The sequence below is a fragment of the Macaca mulatta genome, chromosome 1 (genome assembly GCF_049350105.2).
Source record: "Macaca mulatta isolate MMU2019108-1 chromosome 1, T2T-MMU8v2.0, whole genome shotgun sequence".
Lineage (NCBI taxonomy): Eukaryota > Metazoa > Chordata > Mammalia > Primates > Cercopithecidae > Macaca > Macaca mulatta.
In genome coordinates, this window is record NC_133406.1 from 36,960,870 (window position 1) to 36,987,052 (window position 26,183).

General features: G+C 41.6%; 2 protein-coding genes across 4 annotated transcripts in view; one reads left to right on the forward strand and one right to left on the reverse strand.

The window, feature by feature from the left end:
- Positions 1-5,200, forward strand: part of AXDND1 (axonemal dynein light chain domain containing 1) — a 201,704-nt gene extending 196,504 nt beyond the window's left edge. Inside the window, exon 26 of one of the 2 annotated variants that reach the window (XM_078000904.1) lies at positions 4,980-5,117. In XM_078000904.1, coding sequence (XP_077857030.1) covers positions 4,980-4,987 — 8 coding nt within the window. In that variant the 3' untranslated portion in view covers positions 4,988-5,117. Of the gene's footprint in view, positions 1-4,979 lie in introns of both variants that reach the window. The other variant, XM_001115400.5, reaches the window with a different exon arrangement.
- NPHS2 (NPHS2 stomatin family member, podocin) lies at positions 965-26,119 on the reverse strand. Of its 2 annotated transcripts, XM_002802036.4 has the most exons (8): positions 25,510-26,119; positions 15,070-15,173; positions 11,633-11,705; positions 10,027-10,109; positions 7,274-7,477; positions 4,944-4,999; positions 3,040-3,118; positions 965-1,886 (listed from the first exon to the last, which is right to left on the reverse strand). In XM_002802036.4, exons 1-8 carry the CDS (start codon positions 25,781-25,783, stop codon positions 1,608-1,610), a joined length of 1,152 nt encoding a protein of 383 aa, XP_002802082.1. In that variant the 5' UTR covers positions 25,784-26,119; the 3' UTR covers positions 965-1,607. The 2 variants fall into 2 exon arrangements, with proteins under 2 accessions (XP_002802082.1, XP_028706736.1); XM_028850903.2 differs by lacking the exons at positions 11,633-11,705; positions 15,070-15,173 and having other exon boundaries at positions 25,510-26,090.
- Positions 26,120-26,183: the final 64 nt, after the last annotated feature.

Here is a 26,183-nt window from a genome sequence, read left to right on the forward strand (position 1 = left end):
TAGACAGGGATGCCTCTGAGATTGGCAACATTTCACAAGATAGTGCTAGGGATTTATTTATTTATGTATTTATTTTTAACTTGTTTTGAGGGAGGGGAAGAGGGAGAGAGAGATGGCAGAGAAAGAAGGAATGTTGAGGTGACTGAGAGACATTAGGATAGGCAAAGCATCCTTAACTTGGGCCTTGTTTCTGTGACTTAAGCATAATGGAAAGCAGTCTCTCTTCAACAGACAAAATGCTGCAAAAGTTTCTAGGCCCGCTGTTAGGAGCTTAGATTCATTTTTTCATGGATATAATGTTCAGCAGGGTTTTATGGGCTCACATTCATAAACAAAAACTCTTTATGGGTATTTCATGCAAAATATTTTCAGTTCCCACTGGGAATAGCAGGAACACATCTCCAATACAAAATAATAATAACATCAGATAACATGAAGAATAAAGAGGCAGTTTGAGGAAGAGAGAACCAAATACTGTGGCACTTGGTAGAGTTACCCTCTCTCTGTGCCAGCAACATGAAAATGCCCATTATAAGTAGCATTTTCCTAATATTATTTTAGTAATGTTAGTAATGTTTTATAATGTTAGTGACTTTTTTAAGTTTATAGAGAATTTGCTGTAAGTATAGATATGCTTTCTTATTTACTTGGCTTATTTTTTTTCTGCAGACATGCATTTCTAATTGTATAAGGCAAATTAATGGAAAATAAGACTTAGAGAAATGTATCTATATTAAGAAATATCTGTATAAGAAAACAATATGTCAGGGCATGTATAGGTTACCTAATATTATTACTGTTTGAAGAAATAAACAAGCTGGTAATTTCTATACTGAAAACAGATTACTCTCGGGCCCACTATTTATAGTGATTCTCCCTCAGATTTTAAGCCACATGTGTCAGATGTTTTTGTCCTTTAATTTATTTCTTTATTTAAAAAAGGAGTCTCCACAAAAATAATTCCTTTTAAATGCTTTAATTGGGCATAAATTTTATATCTGACTCCAAGTCCATCTCTCTTTTTTGCATTCACTCTGAAACATTTAAGTGTCACTTTAGGTAACTATCAGGGTTAGGTGTGAGGAAGTCAGGGTGGAGCAAAAAGATTGAGTGTGGTTGAGGAAAACTAAGGCGTGCCTTTGAAGAACTGGTGGCATTGTTGAAGAGAAGACTGCATCTTTAGGGCAGAAGAGCAATAGAGTGTGACAAGCCCAATGATAGGTGCTTGTAGGAAGGGCTGTGGGAGCTGTGACAACCTTGCCAAAGGGCCAGAGGACATACAGTGAAAAGGACATCTGAACCAAGTTCCCAGAAGTCAAAATTTAACCACATCTAGGCTCAACATTCTTTCCAAAGTAGAATGTTGACCAAAGCTGTTTTCCTTAATTGCTCTGACTAGATGAGTCATGGAGACGTGTTGTCTGCCTTCTCTGTCATTACATCATTTCACCGTCTTCTCATGGATAGTGCATTGTGACTTTGTGTATTCCACGGCCATTCCATATGGCAACCAAAGGAAGGGCAGGGAGTGAGGACAGAGTGCCTCCCTCAGGGATGTGGCTTTTCTATGGCAGGCCCCTTTACAGTCACATTACGCCCCATCTTTCCTATAACATGGGAGAGTCTTTCTTTTTAGGATTTAGTGGCTCAACAGGTTTGGAAGGACTTGGGAAAGGGAGGCTTCCCTGAGTTCTGTTGCTGGGAGAAGACAGGCAATTCAGGAGGTCAAATGGCAAAGGTAAAACCACAGTGGAAGGCTTCTCTGTGGACAGAGACTGAAGGGTGTGGAGGTATCGAAGCTGAACAGCAGCAGGGGTGCCTGACAGAATCTCAGCTGCCATCCTCAGGGACTCAGAAGCAGCCTTTTCCCCTTCTGCAGCGATCATCTAGAAAACAGATGTGACGAAAAGCAAAGTGATTGTTCTTCGTTCCCTGAAGGCTTCACCACTATGCAGTGTGACTCAGCAGACAAGCACTGAGCATCTACTATGTGGCAAGCACTGTTAAGCAGAGAACAGGTTTATTCTTCTTTCTGAAGGGTCTTGAGCTGGGGAGACAGATCACACTATTAATCACAATTTAAGGTGGAATTTGTTAGGAGCCATGACAAGTATAAATGAAGTATTAGGGGAGTTATTAGCATCCGGTGAGCCTTGAAAGATTAGGATTTTGCCAACATAGAGAAAAGATTAGCCAGCATTCTATGCAAAGGCATGACGTTGTGAAAGGGTGACCCCCAACTCAGGCAAAGTGAATGGGTAAGCATTTCTGAAGAGAAAGTGCTGAGCTCACTACCCAAATGCCACCTGAAAGTGGCTGAAGAGGACTTCACTCAGAGATCTAGAAGCAACTGCCCTGGGGACTGTCCTCCTCCCCTTCCTCATCCTCACCTCCCCTCAGTGGTCCACAGGCAATGATCCTCTTACTGGTACCGGTTTTTATCTTCACCTGCTCTGTTGTTTCAGAGAAATCTGCCTCCCTTCATTCTTCATTTTCCTCTTCCCAAGGCCCTCTCACCCACACCTCAGTCACTAGAGGCTGCTAGCTGCCGCATCTTTGCTTCTTGCTGCCATGTCTGAGTGGAGTTGAGTAGCACAGCCTTCTCTTGGCTCTGGCGTTGAGGGAACTGGGCCCTGATCGTGGTTGTCCCTCCAAAACTTGTGCCAAGCTTGGGATACAGTTCTAGGGAATATCTAGAAGTTAGGGTGACTATGATCACCCAGGAAAAGATGCCAGCACTAAAGAAGAGGGACTGATGTGTGTGGAGGAGATACCTTTAAGGAGAGAGAGGGAAGGTGAGACTCAAGCAGTGGGTGGTCACTATTATCAGTAGCTTCAGAGAGGGAGAGGAGTTGCATTAGTCAGTCAGGGGACTATTAACACACTTTAAGAGAGCAAGCAATTTTAACAGAGTTGTAAGGGCCCAAGACCGCTCTGCCCAGTGCCGAATGAATGGACAGTAAGGAAGCAAAGGGGGAATGTTCTCCACCAGCAGGCCTTCCTCAAAGAGCAGTCTGGGTGGGAGGATGGAGTGCTCACCCGCACTTTGGCCTGTCTTTGCGCTTCGGCCTCCACAGCCAGCGAGTGCTGAAGGCCAGCTGGCAACCTCACATCTTTACTGAAAAAGAAGAACGCAGGCATGTAGGTGTGCAGCCGTGATTTAGGGACCAGAGCTTTCACACAGATTTGCAGGCCTCTCTACTGCTGTCTCATGATGAGTAGCAAATTCTGACTGTGCCATCCCTAGACTTCTGAGGTCAAAAGTAGGCAGAGAAGGGCATCTCCAAGGTCGACGCCTCAAATGCAGGTTTGTATTATTGCTGATGCTACAGTAGAGCTGTGGTTCCTCCTCAGCAGCACAGCAGGTTTTGTATTGATGAGCTGTGCTCAGTTTTTCCACTTAGGTTGTAATCTAAACCTCAACTAATAAATTTGAACAATGGCTTGAAGAGCCACATTACTGATAATAAAGATAAGGGGAATTCATCCAAGTTTATAAAAGAAAAGAATTGATTTTGAAAAGGGTACAACTGACCAAATAAGAACAATGCTTAATGTATTGCATAAAAGACACAAAATTGTCTTTTGACCCTGATTATAACTATAAAAATGCATATATGGAAAACAGTTTAGCTGCCCCTCAAAAAGTTAAATATGGAGTTACCATATGACCCAGTAATTCTACTTCTAGATATAGACCCAAGAGAATTGAAAACATGTTCACTCAAAAACTTGCAAATCAATGCTTGCTGTAGCATTATTCATAATAGCCAAAGAGCAGAAACAACCCAAATGTCCATCAGCTGATGAACAGATAAAATGTGGTATAGCCTCAAACAACGAAATATTATTTGATCATAAAAAGTAATGAAGTACTGATTCATGCTGAAGCATGGTTGAACCTTGAAAATATTATGCTAAGTGAAAAGAAGCCAGACACAAAAAGCCATATATTATATGATTCCATTTATGTGAAATGTCCAGAAGAGGCAAATTCATTGAGACAGAAACTAAATTAGTAGTTGGAAACTAATTTAAGAAACTAAATTAAGGAGTACATCGGGGGTTCCCACTTAACGAACACAGGCTTCCTTTTGGGATGATGAAAATGTTCCGAAATTAGATAGTAGTGATGGCTGTACCCATTTGTAAATATTATACTAAAACTACAGTTTAAAATGGCAAAAATGTGACATTTCTTTTTTTCTTTCTTTTTTCTTTTATCTTTGAGACAGTTTCACTCTGTCACCCAGTCTGGAGTGCAATGCGCAATCTTGACTCACTGCAGCTTCCACCTCCTGGGTTCAAGTGATTCTCCTGCGTCAGCCTCCCGAGTAGCTGGGATTACATGCATTTGCCACCACCCCTGGCTAATTTTCTTTCTTTTTTTTTTTTTTTTGAGCTCAAGTCTCGCTCTATGGTCCTGGCTAGAGCACAGTGGCATGATCTTGGCTCACTGAAACCTCTGCCTCCCAGGTTCAAGTGATTCTCCTGCCTCAACCTCCCTAGTAGCTGGGATTACAGGCACGTGCCACCACCCCCAGCTAATTTTTGCATTTTTAGTAGAGACAGGGTTTCACCATGTTGCCCAGGCTGGTCTCAAATTTCTGACCTCAAACGATCCACCCACCTCAGCCTCCCAAAGTACTGAGATTACAGGTGCAAGCCACTGCGCCTGGCCTAAAATGGGAAATGTCACGTAAATTTTATCTAAAACAATTTTTTAGCTGCATAGAGAAAAAACAATCAGAGTAATTTGTCCAAATGTTATAGTGATTGTGTTATGGCTGTAAGATATTAGATAATTTGTTTCTCTTTTTTACAAATTTATGCTGATATGGCTATAGTACTCAATGAAAATAATTTTTCAAATGAAAAATTTAAAATGAAACCAGAATATTTTCCTTTATCATACTATTCTTCCTAGTTAATTTCCTACCCACATTTCTATTCTCTCCACTTTGATTCCCCAAATACAGGTCACTGAATCCAAGGCAACCTGTGGAGAGAAGAATTCAGATGTTAGTGAGAGCCTCCAGGTGGGAGAGCATGCCTAAACCCTGATGGCCATTGTTCTGTACTAAGGAAGAAGATTCCCTTTGAAAGGACATCATTTGCCTGTTTTATTTAACTTCACAGTGCCTTGCAAAGAGTTGTTTAACTTGCATAGTGCCACCCAATAAATATCTGTGCAGTTGAAGATGGTGTGTTATGCTGAATAATGGTCCCCAAAGATATCCCATGTCCTAATCCCTGGAAGCTGTGAATGTTACCCCAAGAGGGATTTTGCTGGTGTGATTAAGTTAAAGGCTCTTGAGATGGGGATACTAGCCTGGATTATCCAGGTGGCCCTAAATGTAATTATAGGTGTCCTTATAAGAGAGAGGCAAATGGTGATTTGACTACAGAAGAGGAGAAGTTGATGTGATGATGGAAGTAGGGATTGAAGTGATGCACTCTAAAGATGGAGGAAGGTGCCACGAGCTGAGAAATGCAGGCAGCCACCAGGTGCTGGAAAAGGCAAGGAAACGGATTCTCCTCTCAGAACCTCCAGAAGGAATTGGTCCAGCTGACACCTGGACTCTAGCCCAGTGAAACTGATTTTGGACTCTGGTCTTCAAAACTAAGAAAACTACCACCAAGTTTGTGGTAGTCTGTTACAGAAGTAATAGGAGCTAATACAGCTATATTTTTAAAATCTGTTCCAAAATTCACCGAGTTGAGAACCAGTGTCTAGTCTCTCTTCCAAATGTCTTTCCCTTATAGGATGTTTTCACTTCTACAACTGATGCTGGTGGCTCCAGTTTCCTCCTGCTTCCCAGTCCCGCCCACCCCCTTGACTGAAGTTGGAAACAAGAAAGGGAAGAAAATGGACTGCGGATTCTGGAAAGGAGGGGCAGGGCATGGAGCTCTAATGTTGACCCAAACTCTTCTTTTTATACTTATTTTCTCATTATTTTTTAGTGGTTAGACAAACAGTAAGCATAGTCCATTGAGAACCCTGAGAAGGCTGATTTGGGGGTATGGGTGAGAGTAGGGAGTGTTGATAAAGACATCACAGAATAGGTGGCATCTTAAAGGACAAATAAAATCTTGCCTGTGGAGAAAAGGGAAGTATTCCATGCAGAGGATACAGCCCAAGAGGAGGCAGTGGGAGCATAAAAGTGCTGAATGCTGGACAAAAGCTAAAGTAGGTTGGAGTATTAGATTCAGTGGGAGAAGGATGGCAAGAGGTGAGACTACAACATTTGGGTCAATTTATTCATTTATCCAAAAAACATTATCTACCTGCTGTGTGATAAACCTGTGCTGAGGACCAAGAGATGGATAAAACATAGTTCCTGCTGCTATGGACGTCATAGTCTGGGAAAATTAATGTCTTAGATAGATGGTCCCCAACTTGCAATGGTTTGACACTTTTTGACTTTTATCATGGGTTTATTAGGATACATGCATTTTTGACTTACGATATTTTTTGCTTTATGATGGGTTTATAATAAATCAAGGAACATTTGTATATATATTATAATCAGTGTAACAAGGGCAAGCTTGAATGTCAAGTGTCTGGACTTTATCCTTTAAAGGAGAAGGATGAATAAGGAAGGGAGGGTGGAGGGGGACATCCCATAAAGCACAATTACTACCAGTGCCTTGGATTCTTGGGGTCCCTCTATTTGAGGTCCTCTTTCCAACTACCATGATTCACAACCTCCTAACCCAGTTCTGGGCCTGGCTGTCCCCACGGCTTCAGTGACAGGCTCCATTGCTGGTAGTAATTGCCACTCCACTGGCCAGTTGGCTGGAATCCTGCTGTCTTCTCACTTCTCCTCTGAATACCTTTTGCCTACCTGCCTTGGTAAGAATCAAAGCCACCGACCCTGGCCGTGGATGAGCTTGCTCAGTTTGCTCCTGGGAACCGTGCCTTATCATCTTTGTGTACAACCAACCCCTCCTGTCCATTCCCACCAACCCCACCATTCCTGCCAGCAATCATTCTCAACACTTAATACTAGGTGAGTACTTGGGGATGAATTTAAAGTCATTGGAGTAGGTTTGAGAGCAAAAACTGTGGCAATGACTGATTAACAAGCACCATACTGATAACTATAATTGACTCAGAGTCAATTTGGCAACCTCCTAACTAGCTATAAGCTCCCAAAGGGATGGTCCCTAAGGGATGGAACTGGCCATGGAAGATTTAATAAATGGCCAATGAGCAAATGAATAAAAGATAAATATTTCAACATATTGGCCATTACGTTTATCTAAGTACCTTTGCATCCTGGGCGATGCTCTTCCTCTCTAGAAGAATTTCAGTGAGGGATCGATGTGCTAGGAGGCGCTTCATGGTGGTTTGCACAAGGAACTGCACAGCTTTAGATACATGAGCAAGACTGCTTAGGAGAAGAGAGGCATTTTCCATTCGGTAGTAGCAAACGGCATCTATCTCCATTATAAACATGTCTTTGGTCACGATCTAGGCAGAAAAAAGTTTGGATGACAGGCTTGATTCTTGGGCTCCTTTCCTATGTGGGGATAGAGGAACTAAATGTGTTCAAAGGGAATTTTCTCCACAAGAGAAAAAGAAAGTTGGCCCACCCTTTATTCAAAATAGACATGTTTTTGAAAATTATGAATTTTTTTTTTTCAAATACACGAAAGAACGCACAATTTAATCCTGTGGTAAATCCTTTTGTAAAAAAGATCGGAAATAATTTTCTCATATGAAGACATTCTGTTGATTCCAAACAAGGTCTTTCTAAACTGATACCAAAATAAAAAATCTGCTAAAAGAGAAGCACGTTCTAGGAAACAAGCACTCTAATGCATTGCTTGCTAGAGCATGCGTTGGGGGTGCTTTGATGATATACATCACAAGCCCTAGAAAGATGTCTTCACATTTCCCTTTTTATATTGATCATAAGGACCTATTTTAAGGGTTTAGCTATAAGGATGTTACTCAGTATTGCTAATTGGAATATAAATTGGAAAGAATTTAATATCAACAATAGGGAATTGGTTGAGTAAATTGTGATACAGCCACTAAATGAAATGCTGTATGTCCATTTAAAATAAAGGGATAGAAGCATTTAGCTAATATATGAAAAGATGACCACAATATATTGTTGGGTTAAGAAAGACACATTGCAAAATAGTATATATGGTATTATATATATATATACACACACATATATATAAAAATATATTTACAGGTGATATATATATGTCATACAGATGATCATATATATGATATATATGACATGATATATATAATATCTGTATATTATATATATATAATCTGTAAATATAACCACATACACTGAAAAATCTGAAAGGATATACTCCAAAATATCAACAGTTAACTATGGGTAACAGGATTAGGGGTGAGTTTTTTTTCCCAATTTTGTTTATTGTGTTAAAATACATATACCATAAAACTTACCATCTTAACCATTTTTAAGTATACAGTTCAGTGATACTGAATACACTCATAATATTGTACAGCTATCACCACTATCCATCTCCATAACTCTTTCATCTTGTAAAACTGAAACTCTGTACCCATGAAACAATAACTCTCCAATTTCCCCTTCTCCTCAACCCCTGGCAACCACCATACTGCTTTCAGTTTCTATGAAGTTGACTACTCCAGGTGCCTGTTATGAGTAGGATCATACAGTATTTGTTTCTTTGTGACTGGCTTATTTCACTTAGCAGAATGTCCTCTGGGTTCATCCATTTGTAGAATGTCAGAATTTCCTTTCTTTTTAAGGCTGAATAATATTCCATTGTAGGTTATAGATCACAGTTTATTCATCTCTTCAGTCATCAGTAGACACCTGGGTTGCTTCAAACTTTTGGCTATTGTGAATAATGCTGTTATGAATATGGGTGTACAAATATTTCTCCAGTGCCCTGCTTTCAATTATTTCAGGTAAATATGCAGAAGTGGAATTGCTGGGTCATACAGTAATTCTATTTTTAATTTTTTGAAGAGCCGCTATGCTGTTTTCTACAGTGGCCGCACCATTTTACATTTTCCTACCAACAGTGCACGAGGGTTACAATTTCTCTACATCCTCTTCAACACTTATTATATTCCGTTTTTTTAAAAAACAGTAGCCATGTTAATGAGTGTAAAGTGATATCTTGTGATACTGATTTGTATTTTCCTAATGTAGTGATGCTGAGCATCTTTTCATATGCTTGTTGCCCATTTTATATCTTCATCTTCTTTGTATGTCATCTTTTGAGAAGTGTCTGTTCAAGTTTGTATTAGGGTTCTCTAGAGAAACTGTAGAATGTGTATGTGTGTGTTTGGGCTTCACCATACATATATATGCACACACACACATACACATATAGGTATCCTGGGGTGGGGAGAGAAAAAAGTATTGATTTAATGAATTGGCTCATGTGCTTATGGAAGCTAGTATGTCTAACATCTTCAGGCTGAAGACCCAGGGAAGAGTTTATTTTTTCTACTGGCAAAATTCCCTCCTCCTCAAAGGGAGGTCAGTCTTTTTCTTGAGCCCTTCAATTAATTGGATGAGGCCCACCCCACATTAGGGAGGGTAATCTGCTTTACTCAAAGTCTACTGAGTTAAATGTTAATCCCATCTAAAAAAGTACCTTCATGATAACATCCAGATGTGTTTGGCCAAATATAGGTCTAATGATCATGGTCTAGCCACGCTGACACATAAAGTTAACTGTCACAAAGTTCTTTGCCCATTTTTTAAATCGGGTTGCTTACTTTTTTTTGTTGTTGACATGTATAAGTTCTTTATATATCTTGGATATTAACCCTTTATGAGATATATGATTTGCAAATATTTTCTCCCATTCCCTAGATTGCCTTTGCACTCTGTTAATTGTGTCCTTTGATGCACAAAAGTTTTAAGTTCTGAAGTAGTCCATATCATTATTTTTATTTCCTATTTTTGAGCATAAATAATCATTTTGTCCATGGTAGGTAGACCATGGAAAATGTATAGAGAAAGCAAAAGCCATCATTTGGCTTACCTCATGAAAAGGTATCTCCAGAGTTTGGAGACGAAGGTCAACCTTGTGGTAGGTATCCAGGCAGGGCAAAAAAAAGAAAAGACCTAGAAGAAGGGGAGGAGGAAGTGACAGATAAATAACTGGCATGAAGGCTGTTTGGGTTTCACCTTTTTGGGGTCAGGTTGCACACTACATTACTTTTCCTAGCCTCTCATTACAGACCGTTGGCCCGTCCCACCTCCACCTGAGGGTAAAAGGAGAGCACTATTATAATTTGCTCCAGGACAATAGGTATAAACAGGGATTGTCCCCAGCAAACTGGGCTGTGTGGTCCTTTTAGTCATGGTACTGGCCTCCCCAGATCTCAATTGCATGTCTGTCCTTTCACTAGAATTGAACTCCCTAAGTAGTGTCCTATACACTATTGTTAGCCTTAGTGTCTGACTTAGTGCCTTTTAGGTGCTCTCTAAAATTGTTTTTGAATCCATGAGTGTACCCAGGTGTGAGACTTTAGAGTCAGCAACCTCCATGTCATATTCTTTAGAAAGTGGGCCCCAGAAGTAATCAGAATAGCAATTATCATGATGCCAGCTTTCTGGTTGGCTAGTTAGTCCTCACCCACCCAATATAATATACAGGATCAATGTGCAGTAAACATTTGTAGATTGATTTGTTGAGATTTTGTGAGAGCCCATTGGATTCTGTGGGCTCCTGCAAGAGCGAAAGCTTTGTTGAAACAAGCAGCACCTCACAGAGTCCAGGATACTAGTCAGCTACTAGTCCTCCTCAGTGCCAATTGAGAAGGTTCCCGAAAACCAGGGCCAGAGCAAGATGTTCTTTGTCCTGGAACTACAGGGTCTGGTTCTACTTTTGTGTGGGCTCGTATATTCATTCTGAATCTTTAAACTCTGATATTTGTCCCTAGTCTGGTCTCTGCGGGCATGTCCTGGAACTCAGACCCTCTCCAATATATACACAGTGGGACTTTGCTCCTCATACCTTCCTGGCTGACTTAGATCTCCAACCCCCCACTACTAAACCTTTCAGACTGACCATACTTCTATCTGTTTCCCATAATGAGCTTGGACCTGTGGACATCAACTCCACTAGATCTTAAGGTCCTGAGATCAGAGACCATGTTTTATGGTTAGCACAGAGTCTGAGCCACAAGAAATGCTTAATCTATGTTTTTTAAATCCCTGTAACTGAAGACCAATTTGTTATTTGAATGCTGAACTTTGTCTGTCTCCCATGATTGGATCTGAGCACATGGATTAGGAACTAGCTCAGCTTTTCTCTGAGAATTCACAGGACTCTGACCATATCCACATTGTACTCAAACCAGTCCCCAGCCATTGGTCCTAAGCTAACTTGCTATTCCAGCAGGCCTCGCCCTGGCATGTGGGCTTTCTGTACCAGTTCTCTCTCTTGGCTACCTATGACCTAGTAGTCATGGTCTCTGAAGAATTTTTTAATAACCTATATTATATGTAACAGACTGGAAAATGCAGGTCTCATGAATCAAGTTACTTCATGTAATCTGAGGTACATATTATGAATCTGCATGGGTTGAAGAAATTGGCAAGTCAGGAGGGAGGTGTTTAGGGAAAAAAGAGTGTTTTTTTACCAGGGCCTTTGGCTCTTCCAGGAAGCAGATGTCCCAGTCGGAATATAATTACTCTTTCATACTCTTGTACAACCTAAAGAGAAATTTAATCCTTTCAAATCACTCCTAGAAAGAAAAATAAAGTCTTCAAAAGGCCTTGGCATAAGAATGATCCTAGATATCAGAAATTTTTTGAGAACCAAGAAAAAAGTTCTATTAATCCTTGTTTCCAAAACCTATATTTAGTAAGTATAAAATTTCAGAAATGAAAAAGTGTATTCACCGTGTTAATTTTTGAACCCATGGACTGAATTTTGATTAAAGACTTAACGATTATCTAAAAAACCATGGCCAACATTCCCTAAATTAAATTAATCTTATCAAGGCATGTTAAATCTTGTATTTTACTGTGATTTCTGCATTCCTAGCTTTTATATGTATTGCTCATTACCTATTTAACAGAAAGAGGAAGTATATTTTAATACCACTTGTGATATTTTGTTTCAGAATGCAATTTCTTCTGAGGCTGCTTCAAAATGATTCAATTGGATTTTTTTTTTTTTAAGACGAACTTTTGCTCTTGTTACCCAGGCTGGAGTGCAGTGGCGTGATCTAGGCTCACTGCAACCTCCACCTCCCAGATTTTCCTGCCTCAGCCTCCCGAGTAGCTGGGATTACAGGTGTGAGCCACCACGTTCGGCTAATTTTTTGTATTTTACTAGAGATGGGGTTTCACCATGTTGGTCAGGCTGGTCTCGAACTCCTGACCTCAGGTGATTCACCTGCTTTGGCCTCCCAAAGTGCTGGGATTACAGGTGTGAGCCACCGTGCCTGGCCTCAATTTGATTTTAATTTGTCAATTTTCATTGGTGATAGATCTAGAAAATTCGTGTTTACCCTGAAAATGTGCAGAGATACTTTTAAATGACAAAAAGATTCTGGAGAACATCTGTTAGAAGAGAAATAGAGAAGTTACTGCATACTACTTTAAAAATAAACTTCACTTTCTGACCCAGTATCAGAATCTGAGTTCAATTGCATGTTTATCACTGACTTAACTTGGTCTACTTATTTTGATATTAATATATGCCCCACTCTTTGATGATATGGAATTAATCTTTATTTTCTCAGTGCTTAAAAAATGCCTGATACATTGTAAGTATTCAATAAATATTTATTGAATAAATGAAAGAATGATTTGTGACTATAGACAAATTTATTTTCCTTCCTTATCCTCCCTCCACTTAAGAAAGCTCCATTGAATAATAACTAACCAAATATAAAAATGTAATAAAGAGGCCAAACAAAACACATTTTGAAGTGTGCTTCTTAAAGTAACAGGATCTCCTAACCCACTCTAAGTCTTTTGAGATTGGGAAACATGTTTTGTTTGTCTTCATGAGTTTACAATTTTATGAGGCTAGAACACTGCCTTGCTTGAAACAATGAGAATGAATGACTGTATGCAGTTCTTAGAGCATGCGTAGCAATTCCCAATTGCTTGGTTTCCTAGCATTACTCATTTCTTACCTGCTTTTATTGGAAGAAACAAATTCTCCCCAGAGATGAAGGGGAGTCTTACTTCTTCAAGACCTTGCTCAAATATAACTACCTGGTTCTGCTTTTGTTTCCTCTCCCTAATTGGCTTCTTAGGGCTTACCATCTTAAGTGACCCAGACCCGAGAGCCTTTCCCAAAAACTATTATGGCGGAGTCAGTGTTGGATCTTGTGGCAATCATGCAGGTGCTCAGGTCACCCTTCAAGAAGAGCCTGCTGGAGCTAGACTCTGTCTCAAAAAAAAAAAAAGAGCCTGCTGCCTTCTATATACAGTCTATAGGAAATACACTTTATATTCAAAGATACAAATAGACTGAAAGTAAAAGATGGAAAAGATATACCATACAAACAGTAGCTAAAGGAGAGTGGGAATGGCTATCCTAACATCAGAGAAAATGGACTTCAAAACAAGCAAACATGTTACTAGCAGTAAGGTGGGACATTGTATAATGATAAAAGGATCAATGCATTAGGAAAGTGTGACAATGATAAGCATAGATGCACCTAAAAACAGAGTTCCAAAATACATGAGGAAAAAGACCAAAATAATTCAAAGTAGAAATAGACAATCCAATAGTGACAGCTGGAGACTTCAATACCCCACTTTAAACAATAGATGGAACTAGACAGACATACAAGACTTGAATAACACTATCAACAAATAGACCTAACAGACATCTACACAGAATATCTCCACCCAACAACAGCAGAATAACACATTCTTTTCCAGCATATATGAAACATCATTTCCAGGACAGATAATAGGCCAGGTCATAAAACTAACTTAAACAAATTTAAAAGGATTGAAATAACATAAAGTATATTCTCTTATTACAATGAAGTTAAATTAGAAATCAATAACAGAAGGAAATTTGAGAAATTGACAAATATGTGGAAATTAAACAACATACTGTAACCAATGGGTTAAAGAAGAAATCACAAGGAAAAAGAGAAAATACTTTGAGATAAATGAAAACAAAAACACAAGATACCAAAATGTATCTTGGGGAGGAAAATGGGGAGGGAAAGATGAAGGGGAAGAGGAAAGAGCTGCTGCCTGCTGTGAGGAGTCAAACCAACAACAGCCCCAGCAGCAGGTATACTGTTTCAGCCAAGGACGCAGTCTTCCTAGCAGTTCCAGCCAATGACTGAGATGGCAGCAGTACTAGGGCCGTGCCATTTCTGCCCATTGTGGGACTCCTATGAAGCAAACCTTGCTCTGGAGTTCCCTTTTGGGCTGGCCAAGGCTTTCTCAGAGCTGCACCACAGTCAGAAGTTCTTTCCGCCCAATCCTTTCTTTCCCTTCTCATATCACAAGTGTCAGGCCTGCATCACTGTCTGAAGGCTTCTCCTGACTACTCTTGTTTTCTTTCCTGTTAATCTTTCACAGGCAATGTCTCCCAATAAATCTCTTGCTCCTCTAATTCCATCTTGGCAGGTGCTTCCAGAACGGACACAGGTCTTTATTTATTTCAGGGACAGGCATCTGTAACCACCTGTGGGCCAAAGATAATCATAACTCATGGTCTACAGAAGCTGCCTGAGAAGTTTTGTGGAAGTGTGTGAAGTGGAGTGGATGTCATGATCCATTCTGGTCACAGAATGCAGATGAACGAGACATAGCCAATATAATACATGTGGTAAGTGCTAGAACGAAGTGAAAGCAGAGTAACACGGGAGCACCGGGAAGGGAATGACAGTCTGGGGGAGTCAAGGAAGGCTTCCTGTTTACATTTGAGCAAGGTCTTGGAGGAGTAAGAGCTATCCTGGAAGGTGAGTCGGGGGTGAGGGCATTCCACATGGAGCAAAAACACGTACCAGAAAACAAAAGTGAGAATGGGCATGGTGTAGCCAGTGAGGGGCCTCAGGAAATTACCTATTGCGTCCTCATGGAATCTCACCTTTATGCAGAACCAGATGGAAAAAGGGAAGGTCATGATGATGAAGAGCAGGGAAATGAGGACAAGAAGCCACTCACAGGCCCCTAAACCGGAGGATTTGGTACCTTAAAAAAATTAAAGCAAAAGAATAATTATATTGAAACTTCACCGTATTCACTGATGAGCATCTGTTGTCCAGTCCTTGGTATTGGAGTCAGAGCAAGTTGGAGACTTTGCTGGAAATATTAGAATAAGTCAAATCAGAGTAGCCAAGAGTTCACAGGGCCTGGGGAGGAGCAGGCTCCTGGAAAGGAAGAGCACAGGTACAGTGGCTCACGCCTGTAATCCCAGCATTTTGGGAGGCTGAGGTGAGAGGATCGTTTGAGTCCAGGAGTTCAAGACCAGCCTGGGCAACATAGTGAGATCTTGTTTGTACAAAAAAAAAAAAATTAAAAATTAGCTGGGTTTGGTGGTACATGCCTGTAGTTCCAGCTACGCAGGAGGTTGAGGTAGGAAGATAGGTTGAACCTGGGAGGTTGAGGCTGCAGTGAGCTATGACTGTACCACCGTACTCAAGCCTGGGTGACAGAGCTAGACCTTGTCTCAAAAATAAAATTAAAAAGAAAGGGAGTGGGTGTATACTGGAACAGGCACAGAATTTGGGAAGAAGGTCTGGATTCCACTTCTGGCTCTACTGTTTCATATCCAGATGACCTTAAGCAAGGCGTGTGACCTTTCCGGGCCTCAGTTTCTTCACTATATAATATGGATGCTAACATCTCATGACTATCCCATAATGACTAATTCATGAGCTATATCTTCTATCTCTGGCATAAGGATAAAATAACACACACATATAAAAAGCAGTGAGCTTTACTTATGTTTTTTTGTTTTTTGTTTTTTTTAATACTTTTAAGTTCCACGGTACATGTGCACAACGTGCAGGTTTGATACATAGGTATACATGTGCCATGTTGGTTTGCAGCACCCATTAACTCATTATTTGCATTAGGTATTTTTCCTAATGCATATCCCTCCCCCAGTCCCTCACCCCCCCAACAGGCCCCAGCGTGTGATGTTCCCCGCCCTGTGTCTAAGTGATCTCATTGTTCAGTTCCCACCTATGAGTGAGAACATGCAGTGTTTGGTTTTCTGTCCTTGTGATAGTTTGCTGAGAACGATGGTTTCCAGCTTCATCCATGTCCCTACAAAGGACATGAACTCCTCCTTTTTATGGCTGCATATTATTCCTTGGTGTATATGTGCCACATTTTCTTAATCCAGTCTATCATTGATGGACATTTGGGTTGGTTCCAAGTCTTTGCTATTATGAATAGTGCTGCAATAAACATACGTGTGCATGTGTCTTTATAGTAGCATGATTTATAATCCTTTGGTATGTACCCAGTAATGGGATTGCTGGGTCAAATGGTCATTCTAGTTCTAGATCCTTGAGGAATCACCACACTGTCTTCCACAATGGTTGAACCAATATACTCTGCCACCAACAGTGTAAAAGTGTTCCCATTTCTCCACATTCTCTCCAGCATCTGTTGTTTCCTGACTTTTTAATGATCACCATTCTAACTGGCATGAGATGGTATCTCATTGTGGTTTTGATCTGCATTTCTTTGATGACCAGTGATGATGAGCATTTTTTCATGTGTCTGTCGACTGCATAGATGTCTTCTTTTGAGAAATGTGCTCATATCCTTTGCCCACTTTTTGATAGGTTATTTTTTCTTGTCAATTTGTTTGAGTTCTTTGTAGATTCTGGATATCAGCCCTTTGTCAGATGGCTAGTTTGCAAAAATCTTCTCCCCTTCTGTAGGTTGCCTGTTCACTCTGATGGTAGTTTCTTTTGCCATGCAGAAGCTCTTTAGTTTAATTAGATCCCATTTGTCTATTTTGGCTTTTGCTGCCATTGCTTTTGGTGTTTTAGTCATGAAGTCCTTGCCAATGCCTATGTCCTGAACAGTATTGCCTAGGTTTTCTTCTAGGTTTTTTATGGTTTTAGGTCTCACATTTAAGTCTTTAATCCATCTTGAATTAACTTTTGTATAAGATGTAAGGAAGGGATCCAGTTTCAACTTTCTACATATGGCTAGCCAGTTTTCCCAGCACCATTTATTAAATAGGGACTCCTTTCCCCATTTCTTGTTTTTGTCAGAAATAACACCAGATGTGTGGTGTTATTTCTGAGGCCTATGTTCTGTTCCATTGGTCTATATATCTGTTTTGGTACAAGTACCATGCTGTTTTGGTTACTGTAGCCTTGTAATATAATTTGAAGTCAGGTAGCATGATGCCTCCAGCTTTGTTCTTTTTGCTTAGGATTGTCTTGGCAATTTGGGCTCTTTATTTGTACCATATGAACTTTAAAGTAGTTTTTTCCAATTCTGTGAAGAAAGTCATAGGTAGTTTGATGGGGATGGCATTGAATCTATAAATTACTTTGGGCAGTATGGCCATTTTCACGATATTGATTCTTCCTGTCCATGAGCATGGAATATTCTCCCATTTGTTTGTGTCCTCTTTTATTTTGTTGAGCAGTGGTTCGTAGTTCTCCTTGAAGAGGTCCTTCACATCCCTTGTACGTTGGATTCCTAGGTATTTTATTCTCTTTGCAGCAATTGTGAATGGGAATTCACTCATGATTTGGCTCTGTTAATGGTGTGTAGAAATGCTTGTGATTTTTGCACATTGATTTTGTATCCTGAGACTTTGCTGAAGTTGCTTATCAGCTTAAGGAAATTTTGGCTCAGACGATGGGGTTTTCTAAATATAAAATCATGTCATCTGCAAGCAGGGACAATTTGACTTCCTCATTTCCTAATTGAATACCCTTTATTTCTTTCTCCTGCCTGATTGCCCTGGCCAGAACTCCCAATACTACGTTGAATAGGAGTGCTGAGAGACGGCATCCCTGTCTTGTGCCAGTTTTCAAAGGGAATGCTTCCAGTTTTTTCCCATTCAGTATTATATTGGTTGTGGGTTTGTCATAAATAGCTCTTATTATTTTGAGATACGTTCCATCAATACCTACTTTATTGAGAGTTTTTAGCATGAAGAGCTCTTGAATTTTGTCAAAGGCTTTCTGTAACTGTTGAGATAATCATGTGGTTTTTGTCATTGGTTCTGTTTATGTGATGGATTATGTTTATTGATTTGCATCTGTTGAACCAACCTTGCATCCCAGCAATTTAGCCAACTTGAAAGTGGTGGATAAGCTTTTTGATGTGCTGCTGGATTTGGTATGCCAATATTTTATTGAGGATTTTTACATCAATGTTCATCCAGGATATTGGTCAAAAATTCTCTTTTTTTGTTGTGTCTCTGCCAGGCTTTGGTATCAGGATGATGTTGGCCTCATAAAATGGGTTAGGGAAGACTCCCTCTTTTTCTATTGATTGGAATAGTTTCAGAAGGAATGGTACCAGCAGCTCTTTGTACCTCTGGTAGAATTTGGCTGTGAATCCGTCTGGTCCTGGACTTTTTTTGGTTGGTAGGCTATTAGTTATTGGCTCAATTTCACAACCTGTTTTTGGTCTATTCAGAGATTTGACTCCTTCCTGGTTTAGTCTTGGGAGGGTGTATGTGTCGAGGAATTTATCCATTTCTTCTAGATTTTCTAGTTTATTTGCATAGAGGTGTTTATAGTATTCTCTGATGGTAGTTTGATTTCTGTTGAATTGGTGGTAATATCCCCTTTATCATTTTTTATTGCATCTATTTGATTCTTCTCTCTTTTCTTCTTTATTAGTCTTGCTAGTGGTCTATCAATTTTGTTGATCTTTTCAAAACAAACCAGCTCTTGAATTCATTGATTTTTTGAAGGGTTTTTTGTGTCTCTCTTTCAGTTTCTGCTCTGATCTTAATTATTTCTTGACTTCTGCTAGCTTTTGAATTTGTTTGCTCTTGCTTCTCTAGTTCTTTTAATTGTGGCTTTAGGGTGTTGATTTTAGATCTTTCCTGCTTTCTCTTGTGGACATTTAGTGCTACAAATTTCCCTCTACACACTGCTTTAAATGTGTCCCAGAGATTCTGATACATTGTGTCTTTGTTCTCATTGGTTTCAAAGAACATCTTTATTTCTGCCTTCATTTCGTTATTTACCCAGTAGTCATTCAGGAACAGGCTGTTCAGTTTCCATGCAGTTGTGCAGTTTTGAGTGAGTTTCTTAATCCTGAGTTCTAATTTGATTGCACTGTGGTCTGAGAGACAATTTGTTGTGATTTCTGCTCTTTTACGTTTGCTGAGGAGTGTCTTACTTCCAATTATGTGGTCAATTTTAGAATAAGTGTGATGTGGTGCTGAGAAAAATGTATATTCTGTTGATTTGGGGTGGAGAGTTCTGTAGATGTCTATTAGGCCTGCTTGTTGCAGAGCTGAGTTCAAGCCTGAATATCCTTGTCAACCTTCTGTCTCATTGATCTAATATTGACAGTGGGGTGTTAAAGTCTCCCATTATTATTGTGTGGGAGTCTAAGTCTCTTTGTAGGTCTCTAAGGACTTGCCTTCTGAATCTGGGTGCTCTTGTATTGGGTGCGTATATCTTTAGGATAGTTAGCTCTTCTTGATGAATTGATCCCTTTACCATTATATAATGGCCTTCTTTGTCTCTTTTTATCTTTGTTGGTTTAAAGTCTGTTTTATCAGAGACTAGAATTGTAACCCCTGCTTTTTTTGCTTTCCATTTGCTTGGTAGGTCTTCCTCCATCCCTTTATTTTGAGCCTATGTGAGTCTGCACATGAGATGGGTCTCCTGAATATAGCACACTGATGGGTCTTCACTCTTCATCCAATTTGCCAGTCTGTGTCTTTTAATTGGGGCATTTAGCCCATTTATATTTAAGGTTAATATTGTTATGTGTGAATTTGATCCTGTCATTATGATGCTAACTGGTTATTTTGCCCGTTAATTGATGCAGTTTCTTCCTAGCATCAATGGTCTTTACAATTTGGCATGTTTTTGCAGTGGCTGGTACCGGTTGCTCCTTTGCATGTTTAGTGCTTCCTTCAGGAGCTCTTGTAAGGCAGGCCTGGTGGTGACAAAATCTCTCAGCATTTGCTTGTCTCTAAGGATTTTATTTATTCTTCACTTATGAAACTTAGTTTGGCTGGATATGAAATTCTGGGTTGAAAATTGTTTTCTTTAAGAATGTTGAATATTGGCCCCCACTCTCTTCTAGTTTGTAGGGTTCTGCAGAGAGGTCTGCTGTTAGTCTGATGGGCTTCCCTTTGTGGGTAACTTAACCTTTCTCTCTGGCTGCCCTTAACATTTTTTCCTTCATTTCAACCTCAGTGAATGTGACAATTATGTGTCTTTGGGTTGCTCTTCTTGAGAAGTATGTTTGTGGTGTTTTCTGTATTTCGTGAATTTGAATGTTGGCCTGCCTTGCTAGGTTGGGGAAGTTCTCCTGGATAATATCATGAAGAGTGTTTTCCAACTTGGTTCCATTTTCCCCATCACTTTCAGGTACACCAATCAAACGTAGATTTGGTCTTTTCACATAGTCCCATATTTCTTGGAGGCTTTGTTAATTTCTTTTTACTCTTTTTTCTCTAACCTTGTCTTCTCACTTTATTTCATTAATTTGATCTTCAATTGCTGACACCCTTTCTTCCACTTGATTGAATTGGCTATTGAAGCTTTCGCATGCATCGTGAAGTTCTTGTGCCATGGTTTTCAGCTTCATCAGGTCATTTAAGGTCCTCTCTCCACTGTTTATTGTAGTTAGCCATTCATCTAATCTTTTTTCAAGGTTTTTAACTTCTTTGCGATGCGTTCAAACATCCTCCTTTTGCTCAGAGAAGTTTGTTATTACTGACCTTTTGAAGACTACTTTTGTCAATTTGTTAAAGTCATTCTCCATCCAGCTTTGTTCTGTTGCTGGCGAGGAGCTGCAATCCTTTGGAGGAGAAGAGGCGCTCTGATTTTTAGAATTTTCAGCTTTTCTTCTCTGGTTTCTACCTATCTTTGTGGTTTTATCTACCTTTGGTCTTTGATGTTGGTGACCTACAGATGTGGTTTTGGTGTAGATGACCCTTTTGTTGATGTTGAAGCTATTCCTTTCTGTTTGTTAGTTTTCCTTCTAACAGTCAGGTCCCTCAGCTGCAGGTCTGTTGGAGTTTGCTGGAGTTCCACTCCAGACCCTGTTTGCCTGGGTGTCACCAGTGGAGGCTGCAGAACAGTAAATATTGCTGCCTGGTGCTTCCTCTGGAAGCTTCATCCCATATGAGGTGTCTGTCTTCCTATATTAGGTGTCTGTCGGTCCTTGCTGGGAGCTGTCCCCCAGTTAGGCTACACAAGGGTCAGGGACCAACTTGAGCAGGCAGTCTGTCCATTCTCAGAGCTCAAATGCCATGCTAGGAGAACCACTGCTCTTTTCAGAGCTGTCAGACAGGGACGTTTAAGTCTGCAGAAGTTGTCTGCTGCCTTTTGTTCAGCTATGCCCTGCCCACGGAGGTGGAGTCTAGAGGCAGTAGGCCTTGTTGAGCTGCAGTGCACTCTGCCCAGTTCGAGATTCCTGGATGCTTTGTTTACCTACTCAAGCCTTAGCAATGGCAGACACCCCTCCCCTAGCCAGGCTGCCGTCTCACAGATCGAACTCAGACTGCTGTGCTAGCAGTGAGCAAGGCTCCATGGGCATGGGCCCCACTGAGCTGGGCACAGGAGAGAATCACCTTGTCTGCTGGTTGCTAAGACCTTGGGAAAAGCACAGTAGTTGGATGGGAATGTCCCATTTTTCTAGGTAGTCTGTCACAGCTTCCCTTGGTTAGGAAAGGGAAATCCCCCGACCCCTTGTGCTTCCCAGGTGAGGCGACACCCCGCCCTGCTTCAACTCGCCCTCTGTGGGCTGCACCCACTGTCCAACCAGTCCCATTGAGATGAGCCAGGAACCTCAGCTGGAAATGCAGAAATCACCCGTCTTCTGTGTCAATCACACTGGGAGCTGCAGACCAGAGCTGTTCCTATTCAGCCATCTTCTGTCTGGTTTGTTTTAAGTGATTCCAACCACGTGTCCAGAGGCTTATCTTCCATGAAATAACTTTCCCATCCATTACCTGCCTTAATGTCTGAAATTCCACCATTTTAACACCTCCATTAAGGTGTTGATCTCAATAGTCTTTGAAAATTACTTTTATGGGGTAATACTCACCTACTAATGTGTATGAAAAAGTGATAAGGAACTGGGGTTCAGAACATCCAAGATGCTTGGGTGGTAAATGAAACAATATCAAGGAAAGTCAGCCTCAAGAACACAAGCTTCTTGGGGGATTGTCTTATTTACACTATGCCCCCAGGGCTTAGAATAGTGCCTGGCAACCATACATGTGCTCAATAAATATTAGTTGAATGTGAGAAGAAAGGAGGATTGAAAATGATTTAAATGTAAGAGTTATGAAAATTTCAAGAATTTTAACCTCCAGGTACTAGAAAACTGACCAAAGGAATATTATTTGCCAGTTTAAAAATGTCATAGAAGACTAGAAGGCAACTAAAAATTAAGAAATTGTAAAGTCTACTTTCCTTCCTTCCTTCCTTCCTTCCTTCTTTCCTTCCTTCCTTCCTTCCTTCCATCCCTCCCTCCCTCCCTCCCTCCCTCCCTCCCTCCCTCCCTCCCTTTCTCCCTCCTTCCCTCCCTCCCTCCTGTCTTCCTGCCTTCCTGTCTTCTTTCTTTCTTTCTCTTTCCTTCTTTTTTTCTTTCTTTTGAGCCAGGGTCTTGCTCTCTCCAGGCTGGAGTACAGTGATGCAATCATGGCTTTCTGCATCCTTGGCCTCCTGGGCTCAAGAAGTCTCCCCACTTTAGCCTCTCAAGTAGCTGGGACTACAGGTGCATGCCACCATACCTGGCTAATTATTTTTTTGCAGAGATGGAGGTCTCGCTATGTTGCCCAGGCTGGTCTCAAACTCCTAGCCTCAAGTGTTCCTCTCACCTCAGCCTCCCTAAGTGCTGGGATTATAGGTATGAGCTATGGCACCTGGCCTAAAATCTTATTTTTAAGAGATGGGAACAAAGGGGATAACTAATTAGTAGGCCTGAATATTTGATTTTCATGCCCGGAAAGGTCACCACCAAATTGATGTGCAGATCACTTGAAGAAGAGGACAGATATGCAAGTTGTACCAGCACAAAAACAAAATCAGCACTGAATACCATAGTATGGCAGTTTCTAAAGGCCATCCTACAAAATACTAATCCCACAGGGTGCTCCACCAAAGAATAATTTCCTGGGCAAATGAGTTTAGAGAATACTAGGCACTACATCCCATTCCTGGAGTTCCCAGTGCTCTTCAGGACACTGAAGCCAAGAAAATCTCGCAAAGCATTCTTAGCTTTGTTTACCCACATTTGACCAGGTAATATTTTCTCTAAGGAGCACTCATTGATATTCTATGGAACTTATTTCTCATGGAACCTACTCTGGGAAATGCTGCTCTACCAACATATTAATTTTTATAATATTCTTCTTCAAGGGCAATGACTAACAGTATCATTGCCATTTTTAATTAGTTTATAAATATGTTTCAGTTGCCAGTGGTAGCCATCGCAAGTAAGAATAAACAAATGCGTATACAAAATTACATTTTATAAGTGAAGAAAGGCCTAAAAAATTCCTTCATACAGTAGCGAGAGATAGGAATAGAAAACTAATTTATATCCTCAAAACTAACGTGATGATTTACCCCCAAAATACTATTCTGTTAGAATAAGTTGCTTGAATATCCAATTTGTTTGGTTTAAGTGAATAGTGAAACATTAATTATTCAAGCAGGAAAAGCTTTTAAACATTGTCTGAGAGTCCCCAACATTTTGGTGAGGTGAAGTGCCTTTTCATTTCTCCCGTCTTAAGTAGCCTGCCTTTGGGAGTGTGGTGCTAAGTGAGAAAGAGGAGGGGACGTTACTCTGTGTTCCCCGTGAGCTTCAGAAACTTGCCACGCAAGGGCTCAGTAAAGGTCACTTCATCCTTAGTGGGACTGCTCGCCCACTGCTTAGGGTCTCCTGCTTTAGTTACTCTGTAGCTGGAGGGACTGAGGCCCACAGAGGTGCCCAAGGCCACAGCCAGTAGGACCATGACCAGAAATTAGGGGCAGTACCAAGCAAGGGTGAGCAGTTCAATCAGACTGTCTTACTCTAGGATTTTGGCTTCTCTACTTGCCAGCTACAGGACTTGCGCATGTTACTTAATTTCTCAGAGCATGTTTCCTCATCTGTAATAAGAGGATGGTGAGGGATTAAATAACTCAGTAAAACACCCAGTGTGTGTCTGGCATATAGTAGGGGTTTCATAAATGGTGGCTCCCTTACTTGCTTACCCTACCAGTGTGATCTGCTGCCTAACAGTAACAAGCCTTATAACCTCAGCATTGAATCCAGCAACCATTTACTGAACAGAGGTTTCTGACTGATGAAAGGGTATATTCAACGGGGCAAAACAGTATTAACATGACCCATTTAAATTACACCCCAACTGCAGAAATCTTCCTTAAATGGTAGCTTTCAGTGATCTAGCATGTACTGCATTGCTGGTAACTAGGAAATGTTAAAACTTCATAGCCAGCAGGAAGCAATATAACACACTATTCCTTATTTAATTTCTTTTAACAGCTGTCATCCCACTAAAGTGGTAACCATTTTTTTCTTCCACTCATTATAAAAAAGACTGGAGGTAGATAAAATTTTCCCAAGTTGTTTCTCCTGCAGAAGCAACAGAGACACCTTTCTTTGCATTCCCTTCTTTGATCTAATTTTCCTCTCTCTTAGCTTGCAAGGTCGCAGCTGAGTATGTTTTTGTTCCAGACTTTGTGCAAAGTGCTTTGGGTGCCTTTTCTCATTGTATCCTCACCTTTACCCTCTGAGGCAGGTACTGCTATATGAGGGATGGTTAAGGTTCCTTCCTATGATCACATGGCTAGCAAGTGGTTGAGCTGTGATTTAAACTCAGGTGTGGCTCTTCTTCACTTGGCTCTGCTGCGGCTGCTTTTCAGAAAGAATGATCATCTTCCCAGAAGTTTAAAACGCTTTTAGGTAAGACCGAGGGGTGGGGACGCAGGAAGAAGAAGAAGCCACATAACTGCCTACAGCCACCAGCTCGTGCATGTCTTTACTTAAATTAGGTGCCCGTATGCCCCTCCATGGCCACACACACACAAAAAAGCTCATGGCTCCTTTGCCAAGTTGATTGGTCCCCAACCTGTACCACACTCCCTCCCCACTCCCATCCAAGGCTGGCCCCCAGACCAGTAAATAGCGACATTTGTATTTCTTCTGATGTTCTTTGCTCACCATAGCAGGTTGCTGGGTTCCTAACTTACGCCTTTCCGTTCCTGGGAACCAGAGCATCCAGCAGTCTGCTCTGGCTTCAGTGGGTCTCGTGAGATGACCCTTTCCACCTTATCTGACACCCCTTAGTTATCACCTGGAAAGGCCGCAGATAACGGTGCCGGATCCGTACCTTCCTCGGGCCGCTCGCTCTCCAGCAGCGCCACCACCTCGGTACCCTCCTCGCCGGAGCCCCGGACCTCATCCACGTCCACCACCGTGGCGGCGGGCGCTCGGGGCTCCCCCGGGGTCCCCGCCCGTCCGGAGCCCGACGGCTCGGGCCCAGCCTCCCGGTGTCTGCGGCCTCCGCCGCTCCTCTCGGCCTTCGCGCTCTTGTTCTCCTTGTGCGGGGACCTGCCGCCTCGCCCGCGGGACTCCCTGGAGGAGCTCCGCGCCCTCCTCTCCATCCTCGGAGCTGCTGGGCGGCCGGAGCAGCAGCGCGAGAGCGGCACGGGATTGCAGTCCCTGCGGAGTCGCTGCGGGTCTGCGTGGCTCTCCCGGGGGACCCTAAAGACAGTCGGGTGGGGGCTGAGGGCGAGGGGCGGGACCCCGGGGTCGTGGGCGGGGCCGTGGCGGGGCGCACCCGGAACCCCGACGGCTGTTTTCCGTGGAGCTGTGGACTGCGCCCGCCGACTCCCACGGCCGGGGCGGCGCTGAAGCAGAGAGGCCTGGGTGGGAGAGCCAGCGCCGGGTAGGGTGCGGGCGTTGAAAAGTGCGTGTCTGCAGGTGGCAGCCCGGCTGCGAAGACTCAGTTCCTGGAGGGTTCCTAACGTCATGCTAGAAGGCTGAGGGAGATACAGAAGCTCA